The sequence below is a fragment of the Crocodylus porosus genome, unplaced genomic scaffold (genome assembly GCF_001723895.1).
Source record: "Crocodylus porosus isolate Cpor-Errol unplaced genomic scaffold, CroPor_comp1, whole genome shotgun sequence".
In the NCBI taxonomy this organism is placed as follows: domain Eukaryota; kingdom Metazoa; phylum Chordata; order Crocodylia; family Crocodylidae; genus Crocodylus; species Crocodylus porosus.
This window is the reverse complement of record NW_017728886.1, coordinates 249,733,587-249,755,183: the sequence shown is the minus strand read 5'-3', so window position 1 is coordinate 249,755,183 and position 21,597 is coordinate 249,733,587. Positions and strand designations below refer to the sequence as shown.

The 21,597-nt window shown below is 41.6% G+C and overlaps 1 protein-coding gene across 1 annotated transcript in view; it reads right to left on the bottom strand.

The window, feature by feature from the left end:
* The window catches only part of DEPTOR (DEP domain containing MTOR interacting protein), a 122,642-nt gene that overhangs the window by 62,209 nt on the left and 38,836 nt on the right, over window positions 1-21,597 (bottom strand). The window contains exons 3-4 of the mRNA XM_019552307.1: window positions 19,270-19,393; window positions 11,370-11,548 (exon numbers count right to left, since the gene is read on the bottom strand). Of these exons, the coding sequence (XP_019407852.1) occupies window positions 11,370-11,548; window positions 19,270-19,393 (303 nt within the window). The remainder of the gene's footprint in view (window positions 1-11,369; window positions 11,549-19,269; window positions 19,394-21,597) is intronic.

Sequence of the window (21,597 nt, the reverse complement as noted above, 5' to 3'; positions counted from 1 at the left end):
GTTTCAATACTGGCAAGTGCAGGGTGCTGCACTTGGGCAGTAGTAACCAGCAGCACACTTATAAGATGGAAAACTCCCTTCTTGAGAGCACAGAGGCAGAAAGGGATCTTGGAGTCATTATTAACTCCAAGATGAACATGATCTGACAATGCAAGGTGATGGTTGGCAGGGCTAACTGGACCTTGTCATGCATCCACAGATGCATCTCTAGCAGGGCCAAGGAGGTGATCCTCCCCGTCTATGCAATACTGGTCAGGCTGCAGCTGGAGTACTGTGTCCAGTTCTGTGCGCCCCATTTCAGAAGAGATGTGGACAACATTGAGAGGGTCCAGAGGAGGGCCACACGCATGATCCGGGGACAACAGGGCAGACCCTACAGTGAGAGACTGTGGGACCTGAACCTGTTCAGCCTTCACAAGAGAAGGCTGAGGGGGGACCTGGTGACCATCTATAAACTCACTAGCGGGACCAGAAGGGTTTGGGAGAGACCTTGTTTCCCCTTGTGCATAACAAGGAATAACGGCCACAAGTTGTTGGCGAGTAGGTTTAGATTAGACATCCACAAGAACTACTTCACAGTTAGGGCGGCTAGGATCTGGAACCAACTTCCAAGGGAAGTGGTGCTGGCTCCTACTCTGGGGGTCTTTAAGAAGAGACTTGATGCCTACCTGGCTGGAGTCATTTGAGCCCAGTTTCTCTCCTGCGGGGGGTCGGACTTGAAGATCTACAAGGTCCCTTTTGACCCGACTTCTATGATTCTATGATAAGAGGAATTCCATTTTATACTAGATGAGGACATGACTCACTATAATATCACTTTCCTGCCCCCATACACGTACACCACTTCCAGGACAGGAGAAAAGGTTATGGTACAATTAGAGTACCATAATTAATAGATTTTATCTTTAAAAATATGACATGTTTAAGCAGTTGAGAAAAAATTGATATAACTCTCATCTTGCTTTTAACAAACAGAATTGCCATACCAGTATCTAAAGCCCACTTGTGGGCAAATTATCTCATATTAAATATCTTGCACTTATTATAGTGTGTCCCCTGCATCAATACCTTACAAAAATCTGGAAATGCACTGTTTTTTTCCTAACAATGTTTGCAGTCTGCTTTCAAAAACACTTAACTTTATCTGGATATAGAGAAATGCCAACATTACAGTACAAGCGTATCAGTAGTCTTTTCAGCCTGTATATGTGCATGTTTAGTCTTGAACTAAGAAAGTTTACACAACACAGCCAACTGCTTTTCTCTGCTTCTAAATAAAGTATGGAAACTACTAAGTTTGTGGGTAGAGGATGGAAGAAGTTTAAAAGGCCCATCTGGACATCTTTATGTGCAGCTGTTAACAATCGAAACCCAGACTTCATCAGAAATACAGAGTGATGCAGACAGTTTGGAAATTAGTCCTCCAGTAGTATCTATGTTACTGCATTGTCCTTCAAAAACAGGGAGATTCCCTATGTATATAAATTTATAGCATAGGTAAAGACAAACCCAAACAGAAGAGGTAACACAGCAAGGGGATGATAAAGGGGAAGAATGAACATGAGGACAAGATTACAGTCACATGGAAGGCTTTTGTTCTCTAACCGGCTTATGAACGTAAAGCCTGGAAAGGCTTCAACTGGCAATAGAACATTTATTGCTCAATGGAAGGGTGTCCAACATCCAGTCTGTAGGCCACATCTGGCTCACAGAGCCTCATTATCCAGCCCCTGTTGCTACTGCTGGATCAGAATTGAACTGGACCAGCTCTGTGAGCAGGGCCCAGAATGTGTCCCACGAGTGGCACCTGTTCCAGCTGCTCCGGGAGCTGCACCACACAGGGTGCCTGCCCTGAGCACTCCAGGATGAGCACTGCACACAGCGCCTGCTCCAGCTGGTCTGGAACCAGTGATTTATGTGGTGCCTGCATGCTGCGCAATCCCAGCCCATCCGTCAGGGGTATCATGCAGCGTGGATCCGTGAGCAGTGAGAGTGGGAGTCACAGGTGCTGGATCTCGTGTGGGGAGGTGGGAAAGGGGTCCAGATTCTGTGGACCTGTTAGCCCAATCCAGCCCATGGATTGGCTCTGTATCATTCATCTGGCTCATGAGACCAGGTGATTTTGACACCCGTGAGTTACTAATTCAAATATCTGGTTTTAGTGCAGTGCTCATACATAGAGACATTTCACTTGCCTGAAGCTGCTGTCCACTCTGTATAATTTGTATTAGTAACTGAGGGGTGTCAAAATCACCTGGCCCCATGAGCCAGATGAATGATACAGAGCCAGTCCATGGGCTGTATTGGGCTAATAGGTCCATGGAGTCTGGTCCCCTTTCATACCTTCCCCACACTGCATGTGGTATGCCTCTCGGAGCAGCTGGGAAGGACATAATTTTGATCCCAGAGTGGCCAGAACAGCTTCTGTGTGTAGTGTGGATCCTAAATCGAATGGCAAGACTGTGGCATACATGATGCCCCTGATGGACAGTCCGGGACTGCACAGCATGCAGGCACCACATGAATCACTGGTTCCAGACCAGCTGGAGCAGGCGCTGTGTGCAGTGCTCATCCTGGAGCGCTCAGGGCAGGCACCCTGTGTGGTGCAGCTCCTGGAACGGACGCCATGTGTGGGACACATTCTGGGCCCTGCAACAGGGGCTCTGTGGGCTGGATGTGGCCTACAGACTGGATGTTGGACACCCCTGCACTAAGCAAAACATTTTCTATTGCCAGTTGAAGCTTTTCCAGGCTTTACTTCCATGGGTAGGTTAGGGAACATAAATTTGCCATGTGACTGCAATCTTATTGTCCTCATGTTCATTCTTCCCCTTTATCATCCCCTTGCTGTGTTAACTCTTCTGTTTGGGGTTGTCTTTACCTGTGCTCTACATTCATATATGTAGGGAATCTCCCTGTTTTTGAAGGAAAATGCAGTAACATAAATAATACAGGTCTACATACAAGTCTAGTCCTGTATGCAGCTCCCGCAACAGAAGCAGTGCAACCCCATTAGTGTGCTGCTGAATGTGGCTCCTTTTCCTGAGGCAGAGTTGTGGTACAATGATGGCATGCCTCAGAATAGCTCTGCCTTAGGTTGTATAGACATAACTTGTGGGCTTTTTTAGGCACTGAATGGATTGCAGTAAGATAAAATAGACAATCTTTAACATAGATTTCAATGGTCTGGATGCTTGGAGACTCTCTCATAGAAGCAGCCAGGACAAGTGATAAAACACATCCCTGAGTGAATCTGATATGAGTCTAATAAAAGATATCATATATACCCAAAGAACCTTGTCTGCCTATGACTTTGGACCAACACAGCTACAACCTAAAACATATATCCCTGTGTCACTCTTCAGGGTCTGTTGGGAGCCATTCAGTTCCCAGAAACATGGAGAACTATGGAACAATTAACTATGGAACACTGAACTGTAAGGAAGATACAGTTATAAATGGACTAACAAGTACCTCCAGGATCAGCAAAACATATTCCCGAAGAGATGCTAGCAATTAGGAAACAGTGGCACATTTCAATGTAATGCTTCACTGAAAAATTTTTTAAAACCCAGTTTTTTAAATAAGTGCCCATATTTATCTAGCAGTAACATATACATGTTATGATAAACATGTATATTATAAGCAAAAGAGCTCAGCTCCTTCTGCAAGCAGGAAGAGAGGATTAGATCATAAGGTTTATAAAAACACTTTTTTTGGAATCATAAGGTCATCTGGTCCAACTCCCTGCATGCAGGCAGGAATGCTATTCTGAAATCATCCCTGGCAAATGTTTATCCAGCCTCGTCCTGGAAAGCCCCAGTGAAGGAGATGCCACAACTTCCCTGGGCATTTCATGCCACTGCCTTACTGTTCTAGCAGTAAAGAAGTTCCCCCCCCACAAGAGCTAATCTAAAATTACTCTGCTGCAATTTAGAGCCTTTGCTTCAAGTCCTGCTCTCTGCAACAAGGGAGAACATTTCTTTATGGCAACATTTTGAATATTTGAAATTATACAGAGAGATTTAAAGCAGATCAAATACATGAAACACTGCTGCTTAATTTTGAATGCAGGGAATCCTTTGGTTAGGAGATGTTTTTTGTTAGGCCATATATTGCTGCTTCCAGCGGGTGGGAGAAAATTAAATGTGTGCTTTAGGAGTTCTTGCAGAGTAAACAGTGTGACAGTGTAAGTCAATATTTACTGTACTCACCAAGTCAGTAGGAAGCGTTATTTATTTTCATCATGAAAACAACGGGCAGTGGAGCTTAGTTGATAATATACAAAATTCTGAGAGATGCTAAGCACTGCATCAGCCATAAGTCAATAGGACACATGTGCTCACCACTTCTCCTGATTTGCCCCACTGCAATTATCCTGACTACATTTGTTTAATATCTAAAAAGTATTTACTGCAATGCAAATAATAAAGTATTTAAATTCATAATAAAAATAATAATAAAGGCACATAGCAGTGCCTTATAATTAGTACAACCACAAAATGCCAGCGTATGAAAAATGAAGTTGCAAAAGGTCAGACTTGTCACATTACCTGGTGGCACTTTTCCAACAGACATGAAAATATCGTTGTTGTATTTGATGTTTAACATGGACCTCGGCTGCCAGACATCAACAATAGAGGTTTTTCCCCCTCAACAATGCAAAACTTCAGTCCTTTCCAAAACTCTGTTATATCAGCTAGCATGCACACAACAGGTGCAGCAGTCAGCAAAAAAAAGTCAGTCAACCTTGCGCTGCTCTCAACAACTACGGAAGGTGGAGAACAGCAGACAGGCAACCCTCGCCATTCGTGGGGGATACATTCTCTACGTTCTTCATGAATGCAGTGCACCTGGTGGCTGGAGGTGGGGGCACAGCTCCAGCAGCAATGGCGGGAGCACGGCGGCAAAGGCGGGAGCCTGGTGGTAGCAAGCACAGAGCTCCCAAGGAGTTCCTGTAAGTGTATAAAGTGTATTTAAAATGCGGGTTTGGCATTTATGAATATTTGAAATAGCAAATGCCGAACCAGCAAATAGCAAGGGTTTCCTGTAATTCAAAATACACCTACAGTATATAAAAGTAAACAGCTGCTTCTCTTTTCCATCATACTCTCCCATTTTGTCTTCACACACAATTGTGTCAGATTTGGGGGCTTCTTATATTTACAAACAAATGGCATTACCATGGACACATATATGTTCCCCCAATATGCCAATATATTTACGGAAAACCTTGAGGTCCACTTCCTCCACAGTTACCCGTTCATCCCCTTGGTATACTTAATGTACATTAATGACATCTTCATTGTATGGGCACGGAGGTAGAAATCTCTAGAGACATTCCACCAAGAACTCAACAACTTCCACCGTCTATCAGACTGACTCTGAGATACTCCTCCCAGCAAATTTAGTTCTTGGATATCATTGTGAAAGTTTGCAACGGCCATATCACTACTGCAATGTATTGGAAACCAACTGACTGCTACAACTACCTCCACTCCAGCAGCTCTCATCCTAAGCACCCTACTAAATCCATCATTTACAGCCAAGCTCTACATTACAGCCATATCTGTTCTGGTTCCCCTGACTGAGATGCACACTGCAAAGGATCTGGAGCAGGTATTCTTACTTTCCAATACAATCCTAAAACTGTAGCCATTCAAATAAACAGAGCCAGTCTCCAACTCTGCTCCATCCTCCTATAATACCAACCCAGAGACAAAGACAACAGAATCCCTTTGATTGCCACCTACTGCCCCCAACTTGAACACCTAAGATACATCATTAATGACCTCCAATCCCTTCTAGAAAATGATGACCATCTCAAGGTAGCCATGGGGGACAAACCTGTCCTGGTTTTCAACATCTTCCCCCCAACAGCATTTCTCTAGTAACAGACTACCTAACAGACCCAGATGCCAGCTGTGCCTCATCATTAACACAGACCATATAATTGCAGGACCAAATAACGTGGATGATAACAGCTGAGGTTCATTTACCTGCACCTCTACAAATGTCACATATGCCATCACCTGCTCAAAGTACCCCTCTGCTGTCTACACTGGGCAGATGAGGCAGTCCTTACAGGTAAAAATGATTGAACACCAATCTGACATCAATACCAAAAGGCAGACAAGCCTGTGGCAGAACACTCTAACTTCCCTGGACAGCCCATCGCTGACCTCAGAGTGGCTGTTCTTAGGCAGAAAATCTTTAAAAACAAACTTGAAAGGGAAATTGTGGAACAAGAAATAATTCACATATTGGACTGTGTTAAGTGTGGTGTAAATTAAAACTATATATTCGTATCCCATTACCTGCCTTAGCTTTTATAAGCCCTATGTCCTTCTAACTGCTTTGTTTTTCTCTCTCTTATTCACCTTCCCTCTCCCAGTAGTGCCCCTCTCCCACACTGCCACATAAAAAGCAGTAATTAGAATACAAGGCGTAGGCCCTTTGTGTTCTGATCATTATTGGGCGCATCTACACATTGCCCTATGGCAACACAGCAACACACTACATTGCCGTATGGTGCTACAGCAACATAGCAATCATGTGGGTCTACATGTGATCGCTGGCTACATTGCCATAGTGGCATGTTCCCCGGCTACTGTGATTCTCTATGGCGACATAGTTGGTGAATATAACCATGTACCACTTGGACGCTGCAGTACGGCAGCTACTGCTCCATGTTTTAGTACTTCTCCCAAGCAAGTACTAAAACACAGCACAGTACCAACATTGCCGTACAGCAACATGTAAACATGGCCACTTTCTATCTAGCAGAGCTGATTCCTGCAGTCCCTTCACAGCATCTAAATGAGTAAGACCCCTGCTTTCAAAAGCTTACACTATGCACCTCTGATTCAGTCAGTTTATAAGGTGCATCTCTACCCTGCCTTCTGCTTGACTTCAGACTAAGCCAGTTAACTACCTCTCTAAAATAAGCAGCAGTCAAGGAAGATGCAATACAGAAAGACAGAGAGGGTACAAACAGATGTGACGTTTGTCCTGGGAGAAACTATTTTATTCTAGGACAAAGTGCAGTAGTTCAGATGTCCATGTCTTTTGTCCTAGGACAACCCATAAAAACATTCTTGGGATAAGAAATACTAACAGGTTGTCCTGGGGCATCACAGAGTGGTTTCAATGGTTTTCCCAGGATTGCACCATTGAATCAATGGGAGAAGAGCATCAGTGCTTTCAGCCTCTCATTAAACCCTGATCCTGAGACTTTTCCATTCCAGGACAAATGCAGGTACAATTTATCCTGGGACAAATGCACCATCTGTTCCTAGCCAGAGAGAGGTAGCACAGACACAAAAGAAAGAAATGTTGCTTTTTACACAGGCAACTCCTGTGTGCTAGAACTGAATGCAAGCACAAACTATTATTACTACAACAAAGGGGGAAAAAAACAAAGAAAAAAATCCTGTTGCTAAATTTGGGAAGAATTTTAAAACACAGCAAAATGATTTATGCTGCTGCCACAGAGCATATGCAAATACTGTTGGACTCTTGAGAGTAGATTTTACTCTTATTCACATGAACCAGATCTAAAATGGAAAGTGCTTATGGCTTGAGATTGCAGCTCTTAAACCTCACCTGTATCCTTGCAAGCTCTGTGTCCAGATGGTTCTGGGTGAGAGAGGCACACTAATGTAACTCTCTGTATAACAACTGCCACATTAATTCTCCTCACATAGTCATGCAGCAATAATTTTCCTTAGAGCCACTGAACAAACTACAGCTATGCTGACTCTGAATCTAGCAAACTAAAAGCTAAACCCTTCCCTCCCCTGTGCTGTATGAGCAGCAGAATGATGCCTATGTCCAGGAATATTGTCAACATCCCGGAAGGAGGAATTAACAGTTGGGTCCAACATTTTTGCACCTTGGTAATAGAATAGGCAGTACAGCCAAGTGGTGAGTGCTACAAATAGCCTTGATGACACCCTTAAAGTTGGAAAAGAATGATGTCTCAAATGGCATGGTGGGTACTTCCCCTTGTTATAGCTCTGCTGGTAATTCCACAGCCCTGGGTTGACAGAGGTATGGATAGGGTTAGGTGTGGCTGTATTCCAGCCACACCCAACTGGCATATGTCCCAGTCCAAAGAATTTTTCCAACTATTTTAATTGGTCTGATAAAAGATATCAGATTTACCTGAAGAATCTTGTCTTCCATAAAATTGTTTGCATTCGCAAACAGCCAGTTTTTCACATGGCACTCCATTTCCATACACGGATCCAGTTCAGATGAATAGGGCATTTGCAATTCCTGTCATTTTCATGTGGGATTGATAGGACATGTAACACTGTGACTGTACAAAGAGAGACCAGAATGAGGTTCTTTTGAAAATGTTGCACAGACATAACTGTAGGGCAACATTTCTGAAGCTAAACCTTGTTTCGCCTTTCTACAGCTTTGTCACAATTCTTCTGACTTTCCTTTCTAAAATCAGCCTACTGTAGTTTTCCCAAGTGAAACCTGGATTTGAGGCTGACTGATTTAAATTAAGATAAACATGAGAGGAACCTGCACTTAGAATACAGACAGGGCCACTAATGCCTCAGTTGCAAAACATTTTACTTTTCTGAAGTAATTGAAATGAAAACCCATCTCAGTCAATAACTGGCACTACTGGTTTGTAGTCAGACAATTACCATTAATAATTTTGGATTGCTGAAATTACCATTAATAATTTTGGACTGCTGAGGGTAATCCTAATACCCTCAGCCCTGAAGAACTGAAACAAAATAATAAATATAGAAGAGGAAGCTATATTTTTTCCTACCTCGTGTACATTCAACAATACTGCTAGCAAAAGATCACCAATGAAACAATTAAACAATTTCATTCTCTTTTCTTAAGCAGGCAAGAGGCCTTGCTGCAAGCACTGTCAACAAGGATGTCAGTTGAATGTCAGATGAAACCTCACTAAAAATTATGACATAAAAAACAAAGGGAACACAGTCTGGAATTCACATTCTAGAGTCTAGAGTGTATTTGCTATGCTAGGGAAAAATGTTTTTTGTTTGGTAATCAGAGTGCATTTTCCTTAGAATTCAGTGAAAAAGAACAAAATGCCACGTGGCCATTTTTGCAGTTTAAATATAAAATTTCTAAGGAGGAACTCACCAGTCTAACTTATTTGAGGGAAAATAAACTGCAAAGATCTACCAGATCTATGCATAATATCCACTTGCTACAGCTAAATTCATGATCATTGGATGTTAATGTCAGTTCTGCTTTCACCCAGAACTCGTAATCATATCTGGGGAAAGGAAGCTGGTTATGTTAGACTGAAATCTGGCAGAAGGCAGGGTAAAGTTGCACCTTATAGGTTAAATAATTCAGAGATGCTTAAGCTTTTGCAAACAACAGCTCACTTCCTCAGCTGATCAAGTGAGCAGTTGTTTACAACAGCTTATGCATCTCTGATTTAATTCATCTGTAAGATGCAACTTTACGCTACCTTCTGCCTAACCTAATCTAGAAAACAGCTTCAGTGAAACCTGTAGCAGACTTCACTCTTTCCAAATAGCCGCCTGTTTTAGAAGGATATACAAATAATCTTCAACTGTAAGGCTCAGGTCAGATGCCTTCACTCCAATTTTATTCCAGTCTTATTCAAGAAATCACTGCAAGAAGTCAATGGGAATTCATCTTTGCTAAAGGTAATAACTGAATAGGGAGTTCACCATTTCACTCAGACAGGGTACAATTCTCCCCAGTGTGAGGCTGGGGAGTGGGAATAGATGAGCAGAGAGTAATGGGTGGAATTAGGAAGAGGTCTGATGCCTGGATGTAAACAGTAGTTGGGAAGCATGATGGAGAGTAGCCAGTTTGCTGATATGGATATTTAGGCAGGGAGATAGTAGTTGGGGAAAGAAGCGAACAGAGGTCCCAGGTTTGGCGTATTTTTCATGGAATCTTATCTGTGGATTTTGCTTGTTTATTATACGCTGCTATGAGCCTTTTGGATAGGGTGGGATATAAATCTAATAAATGAATTCAGCACTAATTTAATGAGAAGGCCACCATCATTCAGTAAACAATTTCCAATGAGAGGCCACCACCATTCAGTAACCAATGTGAGGTGCCATGTAATGGTTTCATAGGTTTAAAAAATTAATCAACAGATTTTCCCTAATTCAGGTCTAGATTGTGCTGTTGGCATCCTTCTGCTCTGTACACACACATTCAGAAAATGCTTGGATAGACTGAATGCCCATAAGACTGAAATCATGACTGCTCCAAGGGTGAGGAGCATTTTCACTTTGCATCAAGACCTGACAGTTAGCACCATATAAATCATAAGTTAGTACTGAGAATAATTATAAAATATGAAGCTGCCTCTTGTAAACATTAAGTAGTAGCTACTGGTAATTACAAATAAAGATGAAACAACATAATTAAAATCACAAATAAATTGTCCAGGGCATTTACAACATCATGTCTTCTGCAATGTTTTTTCCTTATGAACATAAATACTGGCACAAAAAGGAAGAATGATCCCTGCAAGCCTGCTTGTTGCTTTTATTATTTGTATTGCTATGCATACTATACAGAGCTTATTGCCCTAGTTAGTATCTAAATGCCTTCCAAAATGTATCACTAACACTTGCCTTACTCTCTAAGCACATACACACATACACTTATGCTAGAGAAAGCAAGGAAAAAGAAATGCATCTTGCCCTTATCACAAACGGTCTGTGATTATCCTTTGCTCCTGGGACAGTTTATTCCACAGTCTTAAGCCAGCTCTCCAAGAAAGCTACACAAACTTTAACATTATTGCTGAGCTTCTCCATGCCAACTGCATCGATGAGCCCCACTGCACTGAACAGATATTAAATCTCTGCCTCAGAGAGCTTCCAGTGGAAGGCAAAATATAACAATGCTTCAGTTGGAGGTGATAGCCCCATCTTTATCCAAACATACCAGGCCAACTGTGCAATATTGTTCTACCATGTGATTTAACATAACCCACCATATTTATGGCTCTAGTCCTCAATTTTATCCTCTAGAAATGAGTTCCAGCATTTAGTCATCTATTATGTATAGAAAAGCATTATCTTTCATTCATGTTGTATTTGTTGCTAGCAACTCAAACCCAAAACTCTAGGTCCTCACACATGCACATATTTTGGATACAGTTTTCAAGAGTTATCATTGCATACTCTGGGACCTCCCACCCTTTCATTAGGAAGTAAAAATTACACAGTTTTCTATCATTTAGAAATGATTAAGAACTAGAAATGTCTTAGGGCCAATTTGTATAATTTGTAACCTGTTAACATGATCTTGTACTGAGAAAGTGCCGTTAAGAGCACACTTTTGCTAACTCACAGTAAATTCCTCACCATGCTGTATAATTCCATGCTCCAACAGCCTATGACCAAGTTGTTCTGCTTCAGTCCTTGTTGTGACCTCTCCTTCTTGAATCAGCCAGTCAATAAACTCAGATGCCACGAAGGTCCGTTCATATTTGACTCCCTCCTCTTCCCTTGCTTGTAAAAGCGTATTTTCAGAACTCATCAGCCTGCCATGAGGAGCGGAAAAGAAAAAGCTAAAGAAAGCAATTCTTTGGTGGATATCATTAGTAGTAAGCAAACAGATGCAACTTTTCACAGCCTGACAGATCACAACTATAAATTGCAATGTACCAAGCTTAAAATGAACCAGAAACTGTCTCTAGAGCTCATCACATAAAGCTGAGAATGAAAAATATCTCTCTACTGAGAGATCAGCCAAGGCATTTAAACATTACAACACAATGTGAAATTAATTCTATTCCCTTTATATGCAAAGAAAAGGTATATGTTTCCTATGTACTATTCAGAATCATTAAAGCTGGTGGTTCTCAACTGAGGGGGTGCAAGCCCCATTCACCAGTGTCACAGTGCATGTCCTGCAGCCAGGTGGAACTGCCTCTGTTTCCAGGAGGCGTATGCAGGGCCAGGCCAGGAGGTGGCTGCAGCAGGAGAGGGTGCATTTCTCCTTCTTTTTACCAGCCTCAAAGACACTGACCCTCTGCCTATAGACCTTCACCTGTGCTCGTAGGGGCACTGTGCTCAAGCTGGCCCCTCTCACCCGCTCCCGCACCACATGCACTAAATCCGGAAATGAAGTGGTACAGCAGCAGTGAGGGTACCTCAGGCCACCAACCTCTCCCCCCCAGAGGAGCCAGAGACCTTGAGCAAGGCAAATGACACCACCCAGGGCAGTTTTCATATTTAATTTCCAGGTTTGGCATATGTTGAGCAGGTGCAGGTGGGTCAGATGTGCTTAAAAAACCCCTTCCCCCATTCGCCCAAGAGCACTGGGGTAGCCGTGCAGACGATCCCTTACAGATACCAAAATCAAGGGTGTTCCCAAGATGAACACTGTATTAACAGGAAAGATATGGCCAAGACTTGGAGAATGGGGTACAAATCAGAAAACTCTCATTTGATGTTGCCACTCAGCCCAAACTCTCCTTTTGCTAGGAGGCAGAGCAACATAGCCTGCTTGTCATTATATGGACAGTCAAACAATTTGTGGTTTCAAGGCTGTGAATTAATATGAGCATTATTTCTCAGAATCAAGCTAATAATTCCCCCCAAATCATTCTAAAACCAACCAAAAAGAGTTTTTTTTTCTGGAAACTCTTCAGCTTTCGTCCTCCTGGTCAAGAATTAGAATTTGGTACAAATTACTGTGAGCTTACTCTTTAACTGCCAAAGTGTCTGGAGTTCACCCCTGGATTAGGAATTAAACAAATGTCCTTCAATTTAGTGAATTCTGTGTCTTTGTAACCCATGAGGAATGGCAATTTATGTCAAATGCCAAGCTCTCTTCCCCAGTGGTTTCTTTCCAACATGAAAGCTGACTGCAAGTATTAGAGATTGTTTTCAGTTTTTTCATGATGCAAACATAAATCCACAGTAGATCATTTAAAAACGAAACACCTCCATTGGTAGCTAAATTAAAAGGGCAAAAACTTCAGCTGCCACCTTTGATCTTATATTTCCTTAAAATAACTAGGTCTAATCTAGGAAAAAAAGTTTAACTCTGACAGAAAGTAAAAGATATCACTACCTGCATACACTCATAGTAGTTTTGGAAGGGTATCCTAAGTACTTGGTAACCTTGCCTCATTTGGGAAGAAATTCAGAAGTTAGAAAACAAGGTGATAGAAAATGCTGTCATAAAAACAAGAGGAGAAGACTTCGATGCTACACTTACAAGTCACAAGTTACAAGATGCTAATGACTGGATTTACAGGGACACAAAAGAAATCTGGAAAAATATCAAGCGCAAAAGCACGTGGGTTGATATTTCACACCCTTCAGCATGAGGTCAGAATAAAGCAGCAAAGGATTAGGATTTATGAACAAGTAGATCTGACAAATTGACAGTTTAACAAATTCAAACCAAGGAACCCATAGACTCTGAGGGTTAGATGGTATAAATCAGCCTAACTCCAGTGACCCACAGAAGTATATCGGCTGACATCAGCTATCGACCTTGCCATGCATCACCAAATTTGAAAATTGTCCCAACCTTATCCATGTTGTAGCATAGCCAGAATCCCCATTTCTTCTCCAGTAGGAAGACATTTGACATGAATGGCCTGAATATTTTCTTTCCTAAATTGTTCTAGTGTGAATCATTGGAGTGCATTCAGAATTAAAATTATTTTCCAAAAGGCTTATAATATTTTCCTTTTCTTGGCACACAGAAGCTGAGAAAACCTTTCCAACACACACATACACGTCTAAGTTTCAATAAATTAGTTATCGAGAGATGGGTGCAAGCCAAAGTGTTTCCAAAAGGCATCCATACAATTTAAATGACCATCCCCATCTCTTCCTTTTCTGAAATCAGAAATTTTCATGCAGATCTAATAGCTAGAGGAACATAATCATCTTCAGCTCATGGTGATGATATTGGAGTAATGCTGCATATGGTTAACAGTTAAATCCTTACTCTGATATTTTTGCATGACAAATTTCTTTGATAACTTTAAAACATCAAACTCCATTGCTCTAAGAGGCAGCATGGTAATGTTTCTCAGCTTTTCTTGTGCTGGAGCCCTCTGGGAAAGATGGGAGGAGCTCTTTTCACTTTGGCCAACAAGGTACCCCTCTCAATTCAAAGTGAAAGAGATGGGTACCAATGCCAGTAGCAACTGGAATTCAAACCGAAGACTAAGAAGCTGAGGTGCACACAAGTTAAGTGACATTTGAGACAAGAAGTCTGTGGAAGGATAAAATGGGATGCAGAGCTCCTGACTCTCCGTCTTGCGATTTAACAAAATTACATTTCCTCTTACAAAAAATGAAGACCAATTGGGAAACTTTGATGAGTTGAATAATGTGTGTGTGAAGAAATTATCTGAAAAATGTAGTCTTGTATCTGTTAATGAACTGCGCATGAGCAAAATTTGATTTTAACACATTCATTCACCATTTATAACTATCCAAACAGGCTTCCGTATCATCTACTACTCGCTTCCAATATTCTCCATGTTGAGTGTATGACTTCTAATTTCAGACTCATCTCCAGAGGTTCCCAAGGACAGCTCAGTGCACAGAAGACCACTTTCTACCTGTCTGCCCTGCTCCCATCCCTTCCCCTCCACTCCATCCAGCGGTGAGGGGTAGGTTGAGCACTGCGGGATAGGCAGAGGACTGCTGGAGTACACCAAACTTCAGAAGGCACTTAAAAATGTTTTTTGAGAGGCAAGAACTTTTGTGGGTGATATCTTTTTCTGGACTAACTGCATGGTTGGGATACACTTCAACAAGTTTTCAGGTATTATAGTACCCTTCCTCAGGTCTTGTTTTTGGAGGGTTATTTTTGAAGTACTTCTTCAGCCAAGTATATCTGTACCCTTACTGGGTGAAGTGCTTCAAAGACTGGGACACCTCAAACAGCACATCTTTCCAGGGCCTAATTATTAAGTTGTGGGTTCTATTGTTAGGCTTGGATAACTGGGAATTTTTAAACACAAGAATAATCAATTACTTGAAAATAATCAGTAAAAATAGTGGGCATTTTAAATTCTCTTGAAGATGTGGTCATTCACACTGGATGAAATCTGCCCCACCTTTTTCAGCCTTAACAGCAAGGCTCCAAGAACATAGCCAGTGATGTCCTGAAAAGAAAGACTGATTCTGAAACTCCTACTCATGCCACTAGCGTCACTGAAGCCACATTACAAATGAAGGAGATCAACTATAGAAGCACAATGGTTCGAGGGGAGAATGTGAGCGGAAAACAGTCCTGCAACTAAGGGCTGGCCCAGTGCATCAGTGTCTAGGGTTTGAGCAGAGGGCATTAACCTTAAACAAAATGACTGAAAGAACCTGAGAGGCATATTACAGCCTTTGTGGTGTATGAATCAGTTTTGTTGTTCATGCAACAACTTGTTTATCTTCCTGATTCCTGTTTCTCATAAATATCCACTGAAGGTACAAATCTACATATGATGACAGTGGATAGATGTAATTTTGGCAAGTACAAACTGTTCTGGCATATGAACGATAACCATGCTCCTTTCTGTTGGAGAGACAGAGAGAATAATATTACAGTGCTCTAGCTAAAACCAAACTGCAAAGCAAAGGTCAGCAAAAAAACCCCCAACAGCTCTTTAACATGGATTTAAACAAATTATAACATGTGCTGGACTCAAATTCATCTTCTTCAACCAGTATTAAGCATTGCCTCCTCTGCTTTGAAATAAGAATTGTAGGCACTTGGATATATGCATTGAAAGGTTAGATTGGGTAAGTAACTTTATATCTTTGTTTATATATACTATATGGTAGTAGTACTCATCAATCTGTCAAAAATATATTCCCCTCCATTGCCCTCAGGTTTCTATTTTTTCCTAAAAGGTCAAGTCTATTAGTTTAAGAACAAACTATTCTTTATCCTACAGATCTTTTGGAACACATTCTATACCAGGTCTTGAATTTAAAACATATTTAATGAGACTTTGAGGGTGCTTGTAGGAGGGTACATAGGGGTAAGACTAAGAAATGTATTTTATTTGCTTAATCACAGTTTTCTGCATATTGCTTTAGCTAAATAATAATCCAGACAGCCTTTCAATATCCTAAAGCACAATTTGCATTCTTCACTTCATATGAAGCAAGTGGCCTACTGAGAAAATGTTACTAGCTCTGACTCTAAATAGATGCATCTATTGGTTTTAAAATGCCACAGATTTTGTAATTTGAATTATATTTTGCATTAATCAGACCTGGTCAGCACAGTGTTTGTTTTCTAGTATTTCTGCCAGGTCAGACAGTCATAGATACTAGGTTTCAGGAACCTTGAAAACCTTACATAGTGGCACGTCTACATGAGATGCTAACTGCACAGTAGTATAATAACACTGTGCAGTAGTGGGCTGGGCAAAAACCATGCTAATACACTACTGCGCAGTAGTATTAGGCTACTGCGCAGTAAGCATCATGAAAAACCCATGTGCTGGCGCTACTGCACAATAAATAGCGTGAGTTATTGTGCATTGATTTCATACTTGGCTAACCAAGTGCTAAACTTAATGCACCGTAACTACAGCATATTAATGAATATATAGAAGTGCCCAAAGTATAGGAGCCAAAGAGGTGCATTTGGAAGCACCTGTTTTATTTTATTTATTTATTGACATTTCTATACAGGCAAAATATTACTATATTTGTAAATAAGATGGCAGACATAAATGGCTTATTTCATTCAGGAGCATGGCATTAACTATACCAGCAAAAGACTGATTCTGCTGGTATCTCAGCTCTCTCTATACTAGGAGTTTCCTGTTATAACTATACTACCAAACCATTTCTAGAACAGAACAGCCCAAGGGAGTGGCCTTGTGTGTTACCTTCACTTACCTAAACACTGAACAAGATAAGGAGTGGCAGAACAAAACTCTGAGATGAGAAAGGCCTACTGAGTCATCCACTGATACCCCTTTCCCAAAATAGGCTTGTTCTCCACAGTATATTTTCTAGTGTTTTAGGCAGTTTAAATAGGCACTGAGTTTCAAGAAACTTGAAAATCTTGTGTAATATGTATAAGGCAAAGAGCTGCATTTAGAAAAGAATGCTTTACATTTCAGTTTGATCTCTCTCTCACTGTTTTTTCCATTCTCTCTGAAGTATGAAACAACATCCATCACCAGCATTAAAATCTATGCATGTCTGTATTTGTGTACGGCAGCCGTAATAAGGATATAATGATACTACACAGACACGTGCACTGCTCTGGGTCTTTCCTGGAGGGATGCAATAAGGACATGCTATTTTACAGAACCTCTCATCACAAGTATTCATGAAACACTTTAAGATATCTATCACCAGTGAAGTGTATTTGTCTTTGAAAAGGAAAGTAGCAGCAGCGCAACAGTGAGAGACAAAGCAGAGATATCTTGACAGAAGAGGCCTAGGCTATTAAAAAAGTGCCACAAGACCATTAACATCCATACACATCAGAAAAAGCCTTGGCTCTCTAGTCTTCAGCTAAAAGGGACCCACCTAACCAAATGCAGGGATATCAGTTAATCTACTTCAGAAAAAAAGGCAGGTTACCTCTGCCAGGACCCAAAGTTGTGGTCCTAAAACATACAGCCACTTGAAAACTGGTTTCAGCCACAGGACCATTTCTCTTTGAAAACAAAGCACCATCTGTTTCTTTTTACAGGAGGCAAGAAACGGTTGCCAGATTCATCCCAAAGAAAAAGCAAAGACATTAAACTTTACACCTGCTGTAGAACAGTATAGCCTGTGTTTTTTTAGGCCCACACTTTAAGTAGCCTGCATACATCTACAACTAGGAAGTGGCCCATGTTCCTCATGCCCTTGCCTTTGGCTGGCCATTAACCCAGAGAGTCCCATCTACACCATGCTGCCTTCATCTTATACCCATCCCAGTTCCCTGATGGCTGTCTTGCTTATTGCTCTGCTTCATAGGTGGTGTCTGCGAGAGTAGTTGCTGATACAAACGGCTATCCACTATGCCCTGCTCCTGACACTGACTGCTCCAGGGGTCTGTGAGAGGAAGGCAGCAAACTGAATGTCAAGTGAGCTCTCCAGAGGAGCCGTAAACTACTTGCCCTGTTACTTGGCAGCAGAGTTAACTATGCACCATGGATCTGGCACTTTTTTTCCCATTGCTGACCCTCTGCCACTCCTCCTGGGTGATCACATACTTCTCTGCACTCCTCCTCTGCAGGCCAAACAGAAGACAGGAACCATCCTCCAGAAATTCTCAGGCCGTTTAGGCACCAAACAGCAAATCAGGCTGACGGGATTGATTGTATCCCCCCGAGTTTTTAAGCTTTCTTGGCATGAATTTTCATTGCAACCATATTTCAAGGGGGAAGAAACTAGGTCAAACTAGCCACAGTGATTTTCATTGCTACTGAACAATTGGTGCCCTAGAAAAGTACGTGTGTCCTATCTGATGACTAGAATTAGCCTGGAGAATACTTCCAACATCTTAGAAAGTAACACATCTGTTCACATATTTGCACCATCAGTTTCCGGTAAGTGTCAACACACATATTTTATACATTCTGCCTGAAACAACCACGTTACAATCCCTGAGGCCTGAATAAAAATTATATTGATTCTAGAATGGACAATATGGTTACACTCCTCGGTTATTTGATAACAAGTAATCCAATGGGATAGTCAGTGTTTCAGACTAACCATCTGTCTCAAATCTTAATTAGAGGATCTGGACTATTTTTTTTGCAACTAGTTTTAATGTAATCTTCCTGCTAGAAGAGGACAGGAGGCAAAATCACTGAAGATTATTTGCTTCTTGTTTTCTAAAATTATGTCAAGTACCAAATGTCACAGTAATGAGGCTTTAATAATCACGTGGCCATTAGTTTTAGACATTTTGATTATGTTAAGTCTCCTGATTGCATTTTTAAATGCCAGATCTGCCATTATTATGTGACAGTGCACAAAGACTCCAATGGGTACTGGAGCTCCATCATACAAGCACATAAAAAGGATTTGCTGTGTAAGAGAGATTTACTATCTAATGCAAAACAAGTGAGATTGACAGAGAACAACAGGGAAATGGGAAGGGTGAATGAGGGTGATAAATCAAATAGCGTGATATCCAGTATTGTAAATATATAAATATATCCACTATTGTGCAATGGGGACATTTCAGAATATCTGAGATTACATAAATAAAACATTTGTCTCTCCTGCTATTATTGTCAACATACTATGGACATTGAACACAACATACTTTTCATATAGCCTCTGGCCTCTCATGAACACCTTCACCTCGTTATCCAGTGGGAATGTTCCATCATCTTTCCTAAAGCGGTAGAAAAGTTTGACGTCTTTGAATTCCTTATGCTCATCACAAACTGAAACATAAAATGGGTGACATCAGAGTGATCAGACTTATATTAACAGCCTAAGAATCAGGACAAGCTACTAAGTATCAACGGTAAGCTTAAAAACAAGACAGGTACAAACAGAACATAGTTTCTTTCCCGAAATATGTATCATAAAATGACGTTCTTAAGTATTTAAGCTTGAGGGGTGTATTATGCCATCTCCTGGGGTATTAGCCATCAATGGGTGCTTCACAGAAGAAAACATGAAGTTGCTGTATACCTGGAAAACGTTTAGATGAAATCAAGTTCTCATTAAATGACAACCATATAGAAGAAATAATTTAAAGATAGGTTATTATAATTGTCATTTGCATTGGTCTAAGACTGAGTAAAAAAACCCAAGACCTGTTGCAAAGACATGTGTCAGGGGGCCGAAAGTTCACTGCCCAACTTTCCATCCACCTCTGTTTATAGCAAATTGCTCGGCCAGTGTCAGCTGGAGAGTGGAAGAGGCAACAAGAATGGACTGAGATCCACAGAATTTTTTCTTAGGAAAAGAATTGATAAAGAATATGTCAAATGGCAGGAAGAGGGGCCCTGAAATAAGCTCCAGCTATGGCAGAGGTGAAAAGTACATCGATTTTGACAAAGCTATTATCACGAGAAATCCACACAAGCATACAGCGTCTTACACTCTGTACTACATGAGTATGTGAGCTTTAAACACTGCCTTTCCACTTCCACTTGATGCTGGTGGAACAAGGTGCTCAGATCAGGGGCTTCTACAGAATATGGCTTATTAACCTACCTGAATTTGCTATGATCAGAGTATCCTTGACAAAGGTATTGTATTACTTTTGAACGCCATAAATGAACATTCTTAAGAAAACATCAATTTTACATTTAGTTTTAACATGTTTTATATGTCAGAGAATCCTAGTTTGCTTGAAAGGGAAGGTATGTGACTGGATTCCAACACAGACACCATTACAAAGCTGGTAAAGGCAACTCTCAAATATAAAATTTCCATTCCTCAGTTAAATTAAATTACTGTGTTGTCCATGCAAACCTTCACTGACATTTCTTCAATAAAGGATAAAGTAGCTGGCATTTAAATCCCCTATAATTACTTTATTCTTTAATCATTTAGCTTAATTCACAGATTCCATAACAATCTAGCAGAACCTGTAGTAGAGGTACTTATTTAGTATATACTTTTATCCTTTTAATTAAAGTATTGTTTATGCATTGGTGAGAGCAACAGTGGCAGCAATGTTCCTACACACAGAGCCAACATATTTTAGTTACCAAAGTTACTGTATTTCTGTTTCAGAGACGGGTGTGGCAGGGCACCATGTGTGCCTGCCACTTTAAGGCCCTGGAGCTGGCAGCCTCCAGGTGCCTAATGAGGGCGGCCATTTTAGGCTCAGGGCTGCCTATATAAACAAGGCAGTTTGGCTACTGGAGGTTAAGTAACAACACTGCCTGGCCAGAGGGCTGCTGAGTTTCATCTGGAAGTAAGGGAGGAGCTGTAAGGGATGGTAGGAGGCTCCTGGTCCTGGGTATGACTTGAAACTACACCCTGCTGGGAGTGGGTGGCCTGATGGGGCTCCCAGTGGTGTGGGAGCCCCCAGGAAATGCCAGGCCAGTGATCAGCCCAGTGAAAGGTGGGTTGGGGCGCCTTAACCCCTAGCCCTCACCTTTGGGTGGGTTGTGGACACCGGAGGTAGTTGTGGGGGTGCAAGCCCCGAGGAAGAGAGTTGGAGGCCAGGTGTGGCTGAGGCCATCTGAGCCCTGTGGGGGTTTGAGACCCTGAGGAGGAGAGTTAGGGCCAGGCACGGCTACAGCCACCTGAGCCCACCTGTGGAGGGAAGCCCTGAGAACCTTAGTAAAGGGGGTGTTATGAGCAGTGTGGAGCCCCCAGTGTGAGGGGGGCAGCGTGTGGAACCCTGTGAAGGGAGAGGGGGCTCAGCCAGAGAAGGAGAGCTGAGTTCTGACCCCAGTAAGTCCTTCAATGTGGGGAGGCAGAGATGGGTCTAATACTACACCAGTCAGTACCGTGTTTCCCCGAAAATAAGACACTGTCTTATATTTATTTTTCCTCAAGAAGACACACTATGGCTTATTTTCAGGGGATGTCTTATTTTTAAAACAGCAGCCACAGCTTTATTCTTCCCCCTGAGGACACACAATACCTAAAGCAGAACTTCCTGCTCCTCACTTCACTGAGG